Here is a 17,811-nt window from a genome sequence, read left to right as displayed (position 1 = left end):
AATCAACGCCGGGGCAAATGTCAAGGGCTTCCTCTTACTCCTCATACGCTGACATCCGGGCTGATGCTGAGTAAATCTATTGGCATGGGGCAATTTTCAATCTGCGCTGCTCTAGTTACACTGACATTGTAAAAAAGGTTTTAAGCTCTAGTGAAGGAGCGGAGCTTCATGCTGCTACATAATCCAAAATCCATTTCTATTGAGATTTTGGTGTTTGATGTTGTGATGGCATCAGCGGGGATATCTTCAAGTTTGAAAGAATTAAGTGCACAACAAAAAACATTTTAGTACTTAGAATATAACAAGTAGAGTAGATTTATAGTACACATAGTATACAGTATAGAATATTACAAGAAGATAATATAGTATAGATTACTACAAAACTGACAGAATTAATAGAATACTGTACAAAAACTGAACATAGTAACGTTTACTCCAAAAATGACAACATATATAATGTATACTACAAATAAATAGTTAAAGGAATAGTATTTTGAACACCAAAAATACAATATAATACAAGAATTCTATAGTATAAAATACTTCTAAAAACTACAGTACTACAGAAAATAGTGTAAAACAGTACAAATTTAAATAAAAATATTACAATACAGAAAACTACAAAATAAAGAATTGAATAGTGCACAAAAATAATAATATACTGGACTACTACTAAAAAAACCCTGTATAGCAGGGTTACACGATTATGCCAAAAATCATAATTGTTTATTATTTCCTTGAAATTGTAATTGCGATTATTAATTATGATTATCACAATTTACATTGAATGATGTTCATACCATTGTGTGATGCAACTGCATGCCGTATTTTTATATGAAAATAAACAAGTTGAAAACACTAACTCAAAACCTTTAGTGCTTTTTTATGGTATTAAGCCTCAAATGTCAGATCTACATTAGATAGTTTTTTTCTTATTATAAGTAAATAAAAACGTAAATGGTATTATAATGTTAAATTAAAATTTAAGTAAGGAGAAAAACCCTTAAGATAACATGTAGAAAGAAAAAAACACATCTTAAGCACACAGAATAACATAAGTGGACTTTGAACAATTAATTGCCGCTTTGAATGGTTACGTAATTGTGCCATCCATAATTGTAAATGCGATTTATTGTGCAGCCCTACTGTATAGACTAGTAAAAAAAATTAACTATTTCAAAGAATAATAAACAATGTATCACAGAATAGTACAAAGACAGAATACTACAAATAGTACACAAAAATAATAATATACAGGACTACTACTTAAAACTGTATGCTGTGAATAATGTAAAAAAACAATGTTGCACAAAATAGTAAAAAAACAAACAGAATGCTATCTAAAACAACATAATTACAAAATACTATTTTAGAATACTACAAAAAACGGAACATAATATAGAACAGTAAAGCAGAATACTATATCAGAATACTACAAAAACAGAATATAGTATAGGATATAAACAGTGCACTATAATAGACTAACATTAAAACCAGAATTATAGAAGAGTAGTACAAAAACATAATACTAAAAATACAGAATATACTATTGAATGGTACACAAAAAAACTGACTAATACTAAAACAGAATATAGTATAAAAATACTATTTTAGAAATAAAACAGAGTAAAAAATATTACAACAACACACAAACACACACATACAAAAAACCTTCTATGCATAAAAAATGCATTATAGCACAACAAGCCCTGAAATGTGTTAGCAAAGGACTACTACAAAACAACAATTAGCAAAACAGCTTGGCTAATGTACATAAAAAAGCAGCTATATGGATCCCAGACTGAAACATCATTCTATATTCCATGTGTTCTCTACTTAAAACAACCCATTCCAGCAAAACCAAATCCAGATTGAGCAGGAGTCACAGCCATCCATCACTCCAGGTTCGGTTCAGCTAGAGGCGACCCTAACCATTAAGGGGATTGTATTAAAATTCATAAGAGTCGGACAGCGGCGGCTCAGACGGGAAGAGATCCCTGTGCAGTGACAGCTAGTTTCAGAGAGTGTCTGAGTTAGCATTGTCACATGCCTATAAGTAATGACACCCTGCTAAATTACCAGCATCTCTTCCTGCCCCTGAGGCTAGAATCACTGATAGGGGAAACATGACAGCCTTGGAGGAGAGAGGCTGGAGAGAGACATAAATCAATAGGAGGGCTGAGGCTTTGAGTCCAGAATAGAGAATGAGTCGACTACAGTTTGATTACACTGGATTACCTGTGTAGCTGCGGCCGCAGAAGTCATGAGATAAAAGGTCAATATCGTAGCAAAATTGATTCACACTGAGGTTAACTGATGATTTAACATTATACAGAGCAGCTATGCATATGAAATAAGAAGATTTGAAATAAGAAGAAATTTATATTAATGTGACGAGTCTCTTTTAAACTCACCAAAATCGCAGTTGCGGTAGCGATGGCCCTGTACTACTTAATGTCCAATATAGGATTCAGTGGTCATACTACTGAAATGCTACAGGGGTTATTTACATTCAGATATTTAATAATCATACTACAGTCCTATCAGTGTTAAGAATAATTAGCTAGAAGTAGGAATGATGCTAGAAGATTTTTTCAAATATTTTGAACATTATCAAAATAGTGTAATTTTTTTTCCATTAACAAGCACTTCTTTAAGCTGTGTAGTTGACAAAATGCAAAATATGCTTTTGAAGCTCTGTTTTTATGAGCAAACAGAGGTAATACTCAAACATGCTCTGCTAGAAATGTCTTTTTCTTTCAAATAAATTTGAATATCAAAATTAAATTAGAATTTTATACACACACACACATATATATATAAATATATAAATGCCACTAAGAGGATGTTAAATGCCTGGAAACTGATCGATGAACAATGAAATGCATAAATATTTCAATATATAAGGCAATACCAATTGGAATTCTATATACCAGGTTATAGAATTTCAATTATATTGCCTTATATATTGTAATATGAAAGCATTTCATTGTTTGCATAGCTGGAAGTGTAGTTAACTACTTTTGCTAAAAAATAGCTTGATTTCAACATTACATTGTGATTAAAAAATCCTCTAACACAGAGTCCTACATTTTGTCAAAACAAATAACAACAACAACAAAAAAAAGAAACAACACACACTGGAGTAACACAAAAATTGTGAGGAACCTAAATGTTGCAGTCAAAACGACCTGGTTCCTCATCCCCAGCAAATAAAAAAATCATAAGCAAAGACATCTACAAGCCACTGCTTCAAGCAGCAACCTTTACATGGTCATGCCATACAAGGTGTCAAGGCTTGAAAGGAATATGACTAATAACTAACATTATGAGCATGGTTCTTAACGCACTGCTAATGTATGCATACAATACACATTAAACCCACTGCAGACATATTTTACCATACACCATTAGCTAGCAGTAATCTCAGCTGGGATAAATGATGATTAAACATTGTGTGATAAATACAGTATAATACTGTAGTAATATGATTTGTGAATACTCCTCCTATGATCGAAGACTGACAACACTGGAGCCATGATAAACATCCAGAAGACTAGACATAAGTCTACATAAAGGGGGTGAACGGTTTATAATTCCTTTAATAAAGCTAAATAACAGGGCTCTAATAAGAATCTAGCAGCAGTGTGTGGTCCACAGGACTAAAACTGCATCTCTGCAGCCTCAATACTCACAATAACAACATTGCATGCAGTATGGGAGTGACTGTACATCAGAATCAGATATGATCATTTTTAAATGCAATATCTGAAAGCATGGCTTGTTATCTAAAAGCAACACAATTTGATAACATTAGATGAATAACAGCGTCAACTTTTTTTTTCAGTCAGGTGTATACATTTATTTGCTCTCCTGATTTAATTATAATTTAAGCCAAGATTAGAAGAAAAATCAATGCTGCACAAATGAAAAGCATGCCCGGTTACACAAAGGGATGCACTGGCACTAAATAGCAGCAGTCAATAAGCTCCAAAGCTAAATCAACAACTGGAGGCTACATCCAAAATTAAATAAATACTCATTTCCCCAGCAAAAACAAAAGAAAGCGAATTAATAATTAAATGCATGCTTTTTTGCAAATGTCCCATCTGCAGCCCAATAACTATGATCCTCCCACCAGTAAATAAAGGTCAAGCAATGATACCCAATTATACCACAAAGTAAACTAAAACCACTATGCCCATGTGAATGTGTAATTTGGTGTTAGCATGCCATTTCTGAGAAGAAAAAAAAACAGGTGCATGTCTGATGTACGGCTGATTGCATTAGTTGGGTTACTCTCAACCATTGACCAAACACACAGACATCTCTAACTCATTATATCATTTAGCCCGTTCTCAGATGTGATATTGCCCGGATTGCATGAATCATTATGCTTGTACAATCCTGGATAAATAAAAAGAAAGTACCTTTCTTGTGAGTACCATCCGATTTGGAGCCTTGTGGGTCTAATGAAAAAAAGATCAGGATTAATAACATGATATTCTAACAGCAAGATGTTTAGCTTTTTTTTTTTTTTTTTTTGCGGAATCAACAACAACAAACAAATAACATAAGCTCGCTTAATCTACTTTACACTTGCCAACACTTGAAGTGTGTGGCAGGGAATATTGGGTGCTAAGAGCATACTAAGGGCAAGAGCAGGTAAGGAGGGATGCACTTATTCGTCCAAAACTTCAGAGCGGGCAGGACAAGAGGCAAAGCACTGAAATGAAAGAAAGGATGGGGGTTGCAATGCATATCTGGTCATGGGAGGCAAAATGCACTATTAAATGCAATACACTAGAAAGAGGGAAAATGCTAAGACTACATGTCAAACTGGCTTCACTTTTATTTTTAGTTTTTATGTCATTTTGTATATTTAATTGATTTGCCTGGCACTGGGTTGCAGATTTGTGCAATACAAAAGGAATGGGAACGTACTTTGGGAACTACAAAACAGCATTTTTTTTCTTTACAAAGAGAACCAATTTGGGGCATTTTCCTTACTGTTCAACCTAGAAAACATATGGCAGGTCACAGTGCACTCTATTCCAGTCAGATTTCTCTTGTGATGTTCATCAGAACCAGACAGAAAATACAACAACAGTGCATTTCTTGTGCAGTTCTGCATGGTAATCACAAGGTTAATGATGCTACTCATAAAACACTACCATGCACATGTGTGACCACAGATATCGTGTACAGTAATGCTTCACAGTGAATGCAGTACAGTCTATACCTATGATGAAACAGCACTGTGGGAGGCCGTCATTTGTGCGTTACCCTAAACAGAAATCACTCATCCTATGGATCCTAATTAATATAGATAAACACGAAAGATACTGAGTGATTTAAGGACTTCAAAATCAGGCTGTTCTTCTTCAGCCCAACCGAATGTTCACCAATAACGCAGACGTCGGCATAATCCAGGATTTCCCAAGAGGCTTATCCTTTGTGAGAAAGCTACTTTAACCATTCAACTCCTAGTCCCCATGACCCGCCATTGATTATCCCATCTAAAGCTCTTAGATAAATGACATTACCAGCAAATATTTTAGAGGAGCACATTTCTGTCGGTGCATTTCCATCACCAATGATACACAGCTAATATTGAGAGAGATCAGAGAAGAAAAAGGCATATTAATTTTATAAAAGAAAAAAATATATATTCATACTTTTAACTGAAAACCAATCTGGAAATGAAACAGCAATTCGATTAAGTGCACTGATATATGAATATGAACAATAATCTAAAGCCAATCTCAACTGAATCTCAATTTGTATATAAAACAAAGATTATTGGAGTATGTTTTATAAGAAAATACTATTTCAGTCTTAAAAATGACATTTAATTCACCATGCGACTTGCTGTTTCTTTGTAATAATTAGTAAAATTTATAAGCAAATTCTGATTGAAAATCGTTTCAAAGTTCAGCTCAATTCAAGTTTATTTGTATAGTGCTTTTCTTGATACAAATCATTGCAAAGCAGCTTTACAGAAAATTGAGTTTCTACAATATATTTAGTAGTAGCTTGTCAGTGGTCAAATTGATGTATATATGGCAGATATATAGATATTTTTTCAGTGTGCAGACAGACAGTGACAAATCGCTCTGGAGTTGCACCCAAGTTCAAACGTGAATAACAGAAGTTTTTAAATGAAATTTCCATGGATGATCATCTCCCCGGCCCTGTGAGAACTGGAACAATTTGTAGGCGACGAGGTAAAACGTGTAAGAAAAATTTTAATCACATCTAACCTTGCTCCGTCTCGGTGTCGTTTGATTGTTCTGTTGTGATGTTTCTGGAGGCCCGCAGCCTGCTCACATCCACCCATTGCCTTCTCTCTCTACCCATGAGATAAAAACGCAATTATCTAGCGCGATCCAGAGATGCTTTGTTACCCTCATAGTGGAAATACAGTTTATAGCATCTCTGAAAGCTTACAGAATCGTTTACAGTGGCCTCTTAAAGCAGATTGTGGCAGGAACATATATTCTACTACTCTCTGAAGACAGCAGATAAGTTATCCAGACATCGCACGAGAAACACTCTTGATCAGGATTTCAGTCATCTGTCATCATTTAAACCAAGTGAAAGGCATCTGTAGGTTCACCATTGCCATTCGTATGTGAACGCTGCACCCCGACTCATTAGAGAATTCCCATTAATCCTATTAAAGTCCCATTAAGCATGTGCTGATAGCACCAAATTAACATCAAGCTCCACCAGCTAATAAAGCTTCGCTTCTGCACTTTACATGAATGAGGAGGAGATGCAAAGAGGTAACAGAGACATACAGGACATCCAAAAAGAAATTAAAAAGCAATCAGTAAATATACCGCAGCAGATTGTATATTTACAAATGAACACTTGTCTCATCGAACCCATTCTGAAGCAAAGTGACAGTATTCAGAAAGCATTACATGATCATGACTATTGCATGGTGGCGGCTCATTGGAAACGGGGCGGGAGGGAGACTGCTGGTCTATGGGTTGATTGTTGACGGCCGATGATTGTGCTATTTGGGCAGAACCTGTAGCACCTCGTGGCTGTCAGCCTCATAGCTCTTCACTGTGACTGACTGATGAGAAGGGACAAGGTTAAGGTGGATACAGGAGGCGCAGCTGCACTCCAAACCATTCATCACTAGCAGCCGCAGATTACAGCTCAAGCTACTAACGAACAGTCCCTGCTCCTCTCAGGTTCAGACATCCCTAATTTGTCTAACGCAGCACTTTGACTCTATCAGCCAGCTCTACGAATTGGCCTATTGGGGGGGGGGGGGGGGGTGATTTTAAAAGCTGTAATATCTGTGGTACCAAACGGAATTTGAAAAAATAAATAAATAAAATAATAATAATAATAATAATAATAATAATAATCAATTTTCAAACAGGTTTCTGTTTTCTGTTCGCTATTAGTCAGATAGCCCAATGTGAGCCAATGACACTGTGTTGAGCTGGTCAGGATGCACGATATATTTGCATACGATATGCATATTTTGGGAGGAATTCATATGAAACTGGTACAGGAGAAAGTATGGTAATACTGATCAGCAAGATTTAATTGGTTAACATCAGTTAATGCAGGTATCATGAACTAACAATAATAATGATTATTATTTTTTAATTAACTAATAATACTTTAAATATGCACTACCATTTAAAAGGTTGGGTTCAGTAAGTTATTTTATTTTATATTTTAATTAATACTTATTAATAAATTGAATACTTCTATTTAGCAAGGACACATTACATTGATCAAACAAGACATTTAAAATGTTATAAATATTTTTCCTGATAAAAAAAAAAAAGTATCAAACTTTACCCAAAAATATGAAGCAGCACAGCTGTTTTCAAAATTGACCAATTCTGAACATGTGACACTAAAAGCTAAAGAAATGATGCTGAAAATTCAGTTTCACATCACAGGAACAAAATTTAATTTTACAAACTATTTAGATAGAAAACAGTTATTTTAATCTATTAATATTTCACATTATTACTGTTATTACTGTATTTTCGTGAGCATAAAAGACTTCTTTAAAAACATAAAATACTAACTTTTACATGGTTGTGTCAATGTAGATCAATCATATTTGTTATAATAAAGTTAATTTTAACATTAAATTAATTAAAATAAACCTGGATTAATAAATCATATGTTATCAATTGTTAGCTCATGATAACTGTGTAGTATTTCAACTTAAAAATCACACTTGAGACGTAGAATACAATCCTTACATAATTCAGTGACTGAAGAGATACACGTTAAAGATCTGAAAATATATCTATCCCTGTCCTAGCTGCATGGGCTGCCCCAAATATGCCAAGCTATGAGCTTTCCGTTTTAAATGGTCCCAAGTAAATCAGCTGGAAGGATTTCCCACAGCGAGTCCCAGTCATGATCAGTGTAATTTCTTCTCACGCTATCACATTGGGAGCTTCAGGCAATTCTTATGTTTTTCACTCCCTTTTTTCAATGTACGACCAAATTTGCAGGAGAAGCCGAGTAATCAGAGGAGGTGAACTCCTCCTCATCATGAGCTGGAACAATGTCTTCTCACATCAGATGTTGTTTATGCAGGAATGTTGGATCTTTAAATGTTCTCTCTCTGCTTTTTCTGTCGAAATTTGTGGAGAGATGCTGTCAGGCCGCTTGCTGTATGAATTTAAGGGATGCGGTCTATAGCGGAGCAGAGAAACCGGTCCGAAAACGCACGAGCTTCCGGCTCAGAGTGCAGTTACATGCTTGACCTGACAGCCGTGACCAACCTTTGTATTTCATAATGTCTAGTCTGTCCATGTGACAACACAGGGCCCATGTGCCCTCATGAAACGAGCTGAATGAATTACATAATCAGTTCACGTGTTATTGTAGCTTGATTCGTTTTCAGTGAACTCGATTTCTGGCAGCTAGGGTTTAAATGACACATCGAAAGCATAAAGGCAATGCGGTGTTTGTGATGTTGAGAATATCTGCTAGTTCAGGGTAAATTAAAGTGAGAAAATAATCAGCCAACTATGCAATTTGATGCCGGTCACCATAAAAAAGGTTGCAGCAAAACTCAGCAAAGATACAATTTAAGATGTCAGAAATCATTCATCATATCACAGCACTGACTGTCAACAGAAATAAATAAAGAAATAAATCCATTGCCACGAGCAAGGTTAAGATGCAAGGTCTCAAGCTCAGACAGGGGCCCTCTGCCATTTGAGCAGGTTTAACAGTCTGGACAAAGTCTCAGCATACATCACTCTAATATTTCTATCATTAAGTAATGCTTTTACCTACCTAGAGCTTCAAAGGAAGAGTGAGACTGTCCACATATAAACTGTACACATTTTCTGATATTTTACTCAATTTCAGTGTCTGCATTACATGAAACATATCTTGGTCAGAAGACAACACTTTATAATAACTTTCAATAATCAATAATTCGACATTTATTTATTGCTTAACAAATCAGTAGTTCATATTTCAATGTACTGAAATGATTTGTTAAGCATTATATAATATTGTGCTTGCTAAATGTATTATAAAGTGTTATTGGTCAACACACATGCAACATATCAAACATCTAATCCATTCGGCTCCAATAAACTATAAGCATTCAAACATTATTTTTGGGAGTCAAGATTCAAATTGAATCAAATATATACACAAACGTAATACATAAGCAGGGAATATATAACATTATTTCAAACAATGCTGAACATTGTGAAGTAACTACAATTTAATCTCCCAAGGTATTTATGTCTACATAATGTCCAAAATATTAGATTTTAAAATACACGTTTTGTTTTAGTTTTATTATTTAGTTGTGTTTAGTGTTTAATGCAATTCCTATATATGATACATTTTTACACTTCTTGTTTTTACTCATATTCTTTTGGGGGGGGAAAAAAAGAAAAAAAAGTGTATTTCCAAGAATAGCAAAGGAACAGGCAGACTATAATTTGCAGTGATTGACATGAATATATTGTTGAATATTAGGAAACCCCTGACATGTATCTTGCAGTGGCTATTTCTGACACTCCGGCACACGTCACACACACTAATATACAGGATACCGAGTCCCACCATAGACATTCACTCAGGATAATGAGTCAAGATCATGGACCTAAAAACAGGAAGGTACCCAGCTTGGGGACAGGTTTCTTAATATAACGACTACACAACTTATCCTTAGTAAATCAGAAAAAAAAACCATAATATGTGACCCTGGAGCACAAAAGCAGTCTTAAGTCGCTGGGATATATTTGTAGCAATAGCCAAAAAATAACATTGTATGGGTCAAAATTATCCATTTTTCTTTTATACCAAAGATCATTAGGATATTAAGTAAAGATGAGTAATATGCTTTGCAAAGGATTCATTTGGACAACTTTAAAGGGGATTTTCTCAGTATTTAGATTTTTCTGCACCCTCAGATGCAGATTTTCAAATAGTTGTATCTCGGCCAAATATTGTCCGATCCTAATAAACCATACATCAATGGAAAGATTATTTATTCAGCTTGCAGATGTATAAACCTAGGTCTCAAATTATGACTGGTTTTATGGTCCAGTGTCACATATTGTGTGTCAACCACTGAGGTATAAAGCAGGCTGCTGTTCTTTGATTATTAAATAACCTTCGGAGTGAATAATTCAAATTTGTGTGCGGAGTTGAATGACTTTAAAATTAGAATTTTAACGTGTTGGTGAAAACTTGTTTATCATTATACAACAGATCACTTGTTTCTACCAACTGACACATACTCAATCGTCTATATTCACTTACCATATATATATATTTGTGCACGTCAACTCTTTAAATATGTGTTTGAAATAGCTTTTTAAAGTAGCGCTTGGCTACATTCCTGTGATATCCAGCAGTGTCTTGGTGAATGCACCAACCTTTGAAATTAGGTCTGATTCTTGCATCATAACCGGACACTTTTCCCATAAGCTTGTCCAGGAATTCTGACGGGGGCATTGGGGTGGCAGCTTTCCGAGCTGCTGCTTGTTGGGACGCTGCCAAGCTGTGGGGGACAAGACAGGTGCGTTAAAGAACAGAGGAGGACAAGCGTTATGCATAATGAGACATTTTTTTCATTATTAGATTCTCTGACCTGAGGCAAATGTATGTCTCTGACTCAGGCCACTTTTTTCATTTCAATCTGATGTTATATGCTGTCATTTTCAATAATAACAATTGATTATAAATAGCTTTGGATTTAAAGTCCATGTAAAGGCACGTTACAAAGACTGTGAACTATGTAGTACTGAATTGTTTTTATTTCGAATTTGAATTAGTTTGAAATTAATTTGAATTAGTTTTTCACCAGCTTTCCCGCAAGTGGGCGTGGTTTCAGCACCAACAGCGGACACGCCCCCAGTGTTTGAGAGCCGACAATACTGCTGTTTTTTCACGATCTGGATACTTTAATATATTTACTTGCCTTTTTTTATTATTCATAATGGACCTAAAAACAGGAATGTAGCCAGTTTGGGGACAGGGTTCTTAATATAACGACTACACAAGTTATCCTTAGTAAATCAGAAAAAAAACACAATATGTGTCCCTGGAGCACAAAAGCAGTCTTAAGTCGCTGGGGTATATTTGTAGCAATAGCCAAAAAAATTACATTGTATTGGTGAAAATTATCCATTTTTCTTTTATGCCAAAAATCATTAGGATGTTAAGTAAAGATCATGTTCCATGAAGATAGGTTATAAATTTTCTACTGTAAATATATCAAAACTTAATATTAGATTAGTAATATGCTTTGCCAAGGGGTCCATTTGGACAATACTGCTGTTTTTTCACGATCTGGATACTTTAATATATTTACTTGCCTTTTTTTATTATTTAAATTTGGTTGGGTTTATAACAACACATTTTTCTGTCATGTAACAAACTGAAAACACATATTGCTTTACACAGACTTTAAATCTCCAGAGCTGAAGCTCACTGACTCTAGACTATAGGAGCTAAATGAACATGGAAATTAATCAAGACCTTGTCATACAATATCTGTGTCCTCATTAGCATTAGAAGTCGCTAGAACTTAATTAGTGATAATAGGGTGCAAGTCTGTTGCTTTGACACCTCAGTGTAACCTGAGTTCACACCGGCCTGTGAGTCACATTATAACTTATCCCATGGACTTTTAGCCTGCAGCCATATTAGTGCTGCTCAGTAACAATTTTAGTGCTTCCAGGGTTCTTTATCTGGCCTTCATGATGGACTTCAATATGTATCGACTTATTTTAAGTCCTCCACATACAGCTGAAAACCCAAAGGAACAATGGACTTTTTTTTAATCTAGCATCAGTGCGTCTGACAAAATGGAGGATAATAATCATAAAATAGCCTGTGGTATATTGATTTCATCTAAGTCCTTGAGACATGGTCCTCTTCTTGCCAATTTCATGGGTCTTTCTTTGTGGGGAATTGCTCTATTTTCTTAACCAGCCACTGAATCCCGAGTCTAACTGTTTTGGCAGCATATCCATTATTCTTTCATAGCCATTGACTTTCTGTGTCACCAGCTATCCTTTGTTTTCAAAGTATCCAATAGTCTGGCTTTTTCTGTTCTTGCACATCATTATTCTTTTTGCTCATTAACATTTACTGGTGTCTGGTCTAAACTAGAAAAGTGTTTGGCATTTAAATGTGGATACATCACAGGAAAAACTTTTCTTGGAAGTGCTGCTCCACATCTCTCTTCTTGAAGTAAAAAAAAAAAAGTATGATTTGTCCTAAGAAAACCTGAACAAAAATATTATGTAAAAAAAAAAAATAAATATATATATATCTATTTTGGTATCATTGAGAAATATATATATCATGTTGATCTTTATACTATGTAAATAGTTACATTGTGAGAAACCCATTTCTTTGTTTTTACTGTAAAATTTTCCAATGCAAACATAATAAGATTAGTCACGGTGTGCCAGATTATCGAGTCTCTTCCAGAGCCATTCTCTGTCACTACAGACTCTTTACATGAACGCGCCATTGAAAGAAATCTTTGTGACAGTGTGAAATCTGTGGATACAGTCTCTATTAGTTTTGCTTCCCTGCAAATTCATCTCATCGCAACCAGCAGCCGGATACGTAACGTGGGCTTTAATCTGCATCTTTAGTAATTAATGGCTTCACTAATCAAGGCAGCGCTGAACAAATGAAACTGGATCGATGCTGGTCATGGCAGTGGAGACGGTCTGATCCTTCTGCTGATGCAGCAGGAACCAAAGCAGAGCATCCTGCCAGAAAATATATGCAAACAACCCAGAGACCTGCATACTTTAATGTGAGCATCCAATCATTAGCTTTAAGTGAAGCTCATTACGTTCTTTGGACCACTGATGAACACAATCCTTATTGATCTTGTAACACTCGAGAAATCAAAGGCCTCTCTGGCACCAAAATGCCATTTCTTCAAGCCGCTCTTAATTTGTCAGTGTGAGAACTGAAGGACAGAAGAGAACAAATCCCAATAAGCCCAAAAAATCTAGATCTTCAAAAATTGTTGCATGTATACAACAGACCTAAATTTAAAGGAGGTGGATCCAAAATCAAAATGAGCATAGCTAGTGATGGGACAATGCTATTTAGGGTACAATCCTGTCTTTGATTATTAATTATGAATTAGGAGTTAAACTTATGCAAAACTCAACTGGGAAAATCAATGAAAAGCTCTGAAGCAGAGTGAAAATTTGAGATCATGCATCTGCTTATTTCAATGCTTTCACTACCTGTGCATATATGATGACCAAAGAGACTAAAACTAAACTCTGACGCTAATCTCTATTAGCAGATATTAACCCTTGAGGCATGTGCGTTTTTTAATCGCTGAGCTTTTAGCAGTAATATGCAGTAATGTCCTAAAGCAATGCAACTACTTTCAAAGTGAGTGAAGGGGCACATCTGGGTCTTCATGCAAACCAGAAGAGATGACGTAGTAAAAAATTATAAATAATAATAATAATAAAAAAATAATTAAATAAAAATGACACACTACAAATCAAGTGCTTGCTTGGTTTCATTTTATATATTTTTTCTGACTCTGCCTGAAAAAAAAAAACTATGAAACAAATAATTTCATTTTTATTTATTTTAATCATTTAATCTTTCATACGTTTTATTTTTAAATTTCATTTGACTATTATTTATTATTATTATTATTATTAGTTTCTTTAGTCATTTTAGAATATTAAATATTTTATTATAGTTTTATCATTAAATATTATATTATTATATTTTAAGATTATATTATATAATTAAAATATACTATATTTTTTATTATGAAATATATGATCATATATTTAGAGTTTATTATTTTGTATTATTAGGATGTTTCCTCAAATATTCTTATATCTTGTAATATGTTGCTTTCGTTAGGCTAAATTAAGGATTATTTTGTCATATTAAATAATGTTTCTGACTTATTTAGATGTTTTTTTCTACAGTCCATAAACTACATGCACACTGTTGTCTCTGCCATTAATTGGATTAGCCATTCACGGCTTTACCTGCATATTTTAGTGTGATAGTGTTATAACATAACATCATGTCTACTTTATGCATGTGCTGCATTTTAATTGCTATGCCTCAGTGACATACAGCAGCCTCTCACATGACAAATGCACAGGCTAATATGGAAATCAATTAGAGAGATGCAATTCATAGAGCAAATTATGTTTGTGTACAATTTGTATTCGTCAGTGGCATTAGCATTGACAGAGTGATCAATGTCTAGTAATAAGTCTGCATGTGAAATGAGCTTGGGGTGTAGGCTGAAACTGGGAAAGAGATATCAAATAACAAGCTCTGTAAAAGTTCAACAGCAAGAGCTGAGACTGCAATATCCTGACTCTAGTTCATTAACTAAACACGGGCCATAGGATGCAATATAATTGCTGCAAACCACTGGCAAGATAAGGTGAATGCTTCTGTGGTACATTTATTGTTATAGAGGATTCTTATATTTGAGATAATCAGTGTTATGACAGAATAATCCATATGTGGACCAGCTCGAAATTGCATCTGTCAAATTAAATATTCATTTTTAATTAAACTGGAAAGTATTAATGAATAAATCTGCATAAACATGGGAGCATAAAGGTGGTGTAAACCTTTTACAGGCCTATAATTTGTCATATAACTGAACTCTGTCATTTAATGCATTGTTCCTTGAATGAACAAATGGATAATGGATGGATTGATAGATATTATTATTATTATTATAATTAAATCAAATTATTATTATTAAATCAAATTTTTATTATTTGACAATAATCTAAATTAAATAATCATAATAATTATTATTATTAACATTTAATTGCGTTTTTATCATAATTTTGTCATAATAAACCATCATTTATGCTGGGAATTTTATTTTGTTTGTTTTTGAGAGGTTCTGATTCGCTAATTAAGGCATGAACACCCAAAGAAACAGGACATGGGTCTTAAAGGTATTTATTGCTTTTACATAATTATATATTTTAATATCGTTTTCAAATAATGCTTAATTAACAACAAAAGTTTGCAACGCGCTAAATGTAATAATTTATGAAATGTCATAATTTTTTCGCATAAAATTCAAGGCATTAATGTTTGCCTACAAAACCACCAATGGCTCTGCACCCCTTTACCTAAATTAATTACTTCAGCATTATGTTCCCTGTAGAAGCTTGCGTTCTGCACGTGAACGATGCATTATTGTGCCATTTGAAAGAGGTACAAAATCACTTTCACACACTTTTTCATTAACTGTTCCCTTCTGGTGGAATGACCTCCCCAACTCAATCTCAGCAGCTGAGTCCTTAGCCATCTAGAAGAATACATATAAACACCTTGCTACGTGTTCTGCATTAGACTAACCAAGACTTGCACTTACACATATTGTTGCTCTTTTGTTAATTTAGTTTTGTTAGTTAAGTTGCTTTGAATAAAAGCATATGATAAATGACTAAATGTCAATGTCGTGTTCGAAAACGATCTTATGAATCTCAACCCAGAACATTACTGACAAAATTATTATTTAGCCTACTTAAAAAAATTAATAAATAAATAAAAATTTGCACAAACTTTTTAATAACAGCCCAATTCATTAGAAACAGTGTGTTGCCTTCATGCCTGTTGATAACATTTCATTCGTCAAATCACCACTAGTGCTCGCTGTTTAGCTGATTTTAAAGGGAATCCTTTGCATTTCTGACTAGGATCCCTGAATGACACGGAATTATGATTTATTTTTAATTAGCATACATGAGATTACAGTTGATGAATTAGCATTCCAGCGAGTCAATCAGTATACTTGAAATTATCATAACTATTTCCTGAAAAAACAATATTCTGAGCAAAAGTAAAGAAACCTAACGTTATATCGTTGAAACAAAAGAATATCACAAACAAAATAATAATAAATAAAAAAAAAACACTCCTGCATTATAACAGCGCGAGACGTACCTGAAAAATACAATAGTTTCCCACAAATAAATCCCGAGTGCGAACATCGTGTCAGGTTGGAGATGAGAGGACGGATGTAGTTCGCTACAGCTCAGTGCACGCTACAATTCCTTCTTCTCTCACTTCTGAGGTGAACAATTCGTCCTTTGCTCGTTTCAGATTCCCAGGAAGACCAAACACATCTCAGGAGCATACAGACAAGGAGCTGGTCATCTTCCCGACAGCGGCTGTGCAGGTGAAGCGGAGCTCCTGTTTCACGAGGGCTGCGGAATTTCAGGTGGAAGCAGCGCTGTGAAAAACAACTCGATGAGACCAATTGAGATGTTCATTCCGGACGATCCATAGCAGCATTACGTGCGCAGTCGCCAATATTCAAAGACGCTCCATCGCAAAGATTTAAAACAACCGAAACTATGCACTATATCTCCTCAGAGCGCCGGAATGTCTCCAAAGTCATTGGAAATATATACATACGCGTTTGCTCTTTTCGTCCGCGCTCCCTTTCACGCGCATCCCTATGAACAAACGTGCCGCTTTTACGAGCCACGCGTTAGTTTTAACTACCTCTGGCTGAGGTAGTCTGATTTAGTGCGTTCTTGTTTCCCAGGGGTGAAATGTTAGCGCTGCTTGAAGCTACTTCCATTGTCTGGTCCAGTTAGGAGACGCTGCTCATTCTCGGTTTCAACGCCTTTCTTGAATCCTCGTCAGAAAAGCCCAAACGGTGATATTTCGGCACACAGAGCCTGTTCAATCGCTCATAAGCCCCTCAGCCCCGCTGTATTTCTTGCTGCAGTCATTTACTAAACTCAAAAAACACCACACACACTCTCAACACACGCCCACATGCTGCTGTCATTGGTCTGAATGGCACTCCACACAAATGCCTCCTCTCCTCCTCGGATTGGAGATGCGCACTGCCATATGTTGGACTTCGAGGACTACGCTGTTTTGCGGCTACATTTATTCATGGCACAGTTTTTAAAAACATACTACAAAAAGACATTGCAAGGCAGAGAGCTTCTGTGCCTATTAACTCTGTTCGCGCCACTGCCAATTGTGTTTATTAGATTGCCAAAGATATAATCTGTTATTTTGTTTATTTTTACGCAAAACTTAAAAAAAAGTATAACAAACAACTATTATTATTAAACATTTTTATTCGTTCACCTTTTGTATGGCATGTTGTCGCAACAAGGTACAACAAAATCATCCATAAAAAGCATTTGATATGCTTTTCATCAAAATTTGAACAACAGTCATGAAACAAAAACAATTCATAAACCAATATATATATATATATATATATATATATATATATATATATATATATATATATATATA

General features: G+C 34.8%; 1 protein-coding gene across 2 annotated transcripts in view; it reads right to left on the bottom strand.

Annotated features, from left to right (window-relative positions):
- Positions 1 to 17,398, bottom strand: part of LOC132113518 (glycine receptor subunit alphaZ1-like) — a 45,197-nt gene extending 27,799 nt beyond the window's left edge. Inside the window, exons 1-3 of one of the 2 annotated variants that reach the window (XM_059521313.1) lie at positions 16,471 to 17,398; positions 10,908 to 11,032; positions 4,431 to 4,469 (exon numbers count right to left, since the gene is read on the bottom strand). In XM_059521313.1, the coding sequence (XP_059377296.1) occupies positions 4,431 to 4,469; positions 10,908 to 11,032; positions 16,471 to 16,517 (211 nt within the window). In that variant the 5' untranslated portion in view covers positions 16,518 to 17,398. The remainder of the gene's footprint in view (positions 1 to 4,430; positions 4,470 to 10,907; positions 11,033 to 16,470) is intronic. The other variant, XM_059521314.1, reaches the window with a different exon arrangement.
- Between the last annotated feature and the right edge of the window lie 413 nt (positions 17,399 to 17,811).

The sequence above is a fragment of the Carassius carassius genome, chromosome 33 (genome assembly GCF_963082965.1).
Source record: "Carassius carassius chromosome 33, fCarCar2.1, whole genome shotgun sequence".
NCBI classification, from domain to species: domain Eukaryota; kingdom Metazoa; phylum Chordata; class Actinopteri; order Cypriniformes; family Cyprinidae; genus Carassius; species Carassius carassius.
The sequence above is the reverse complement of the archived record's forward strand: the minus strand, read 5'-3'. Positions and strand labels throughout refer to the sequence as shown.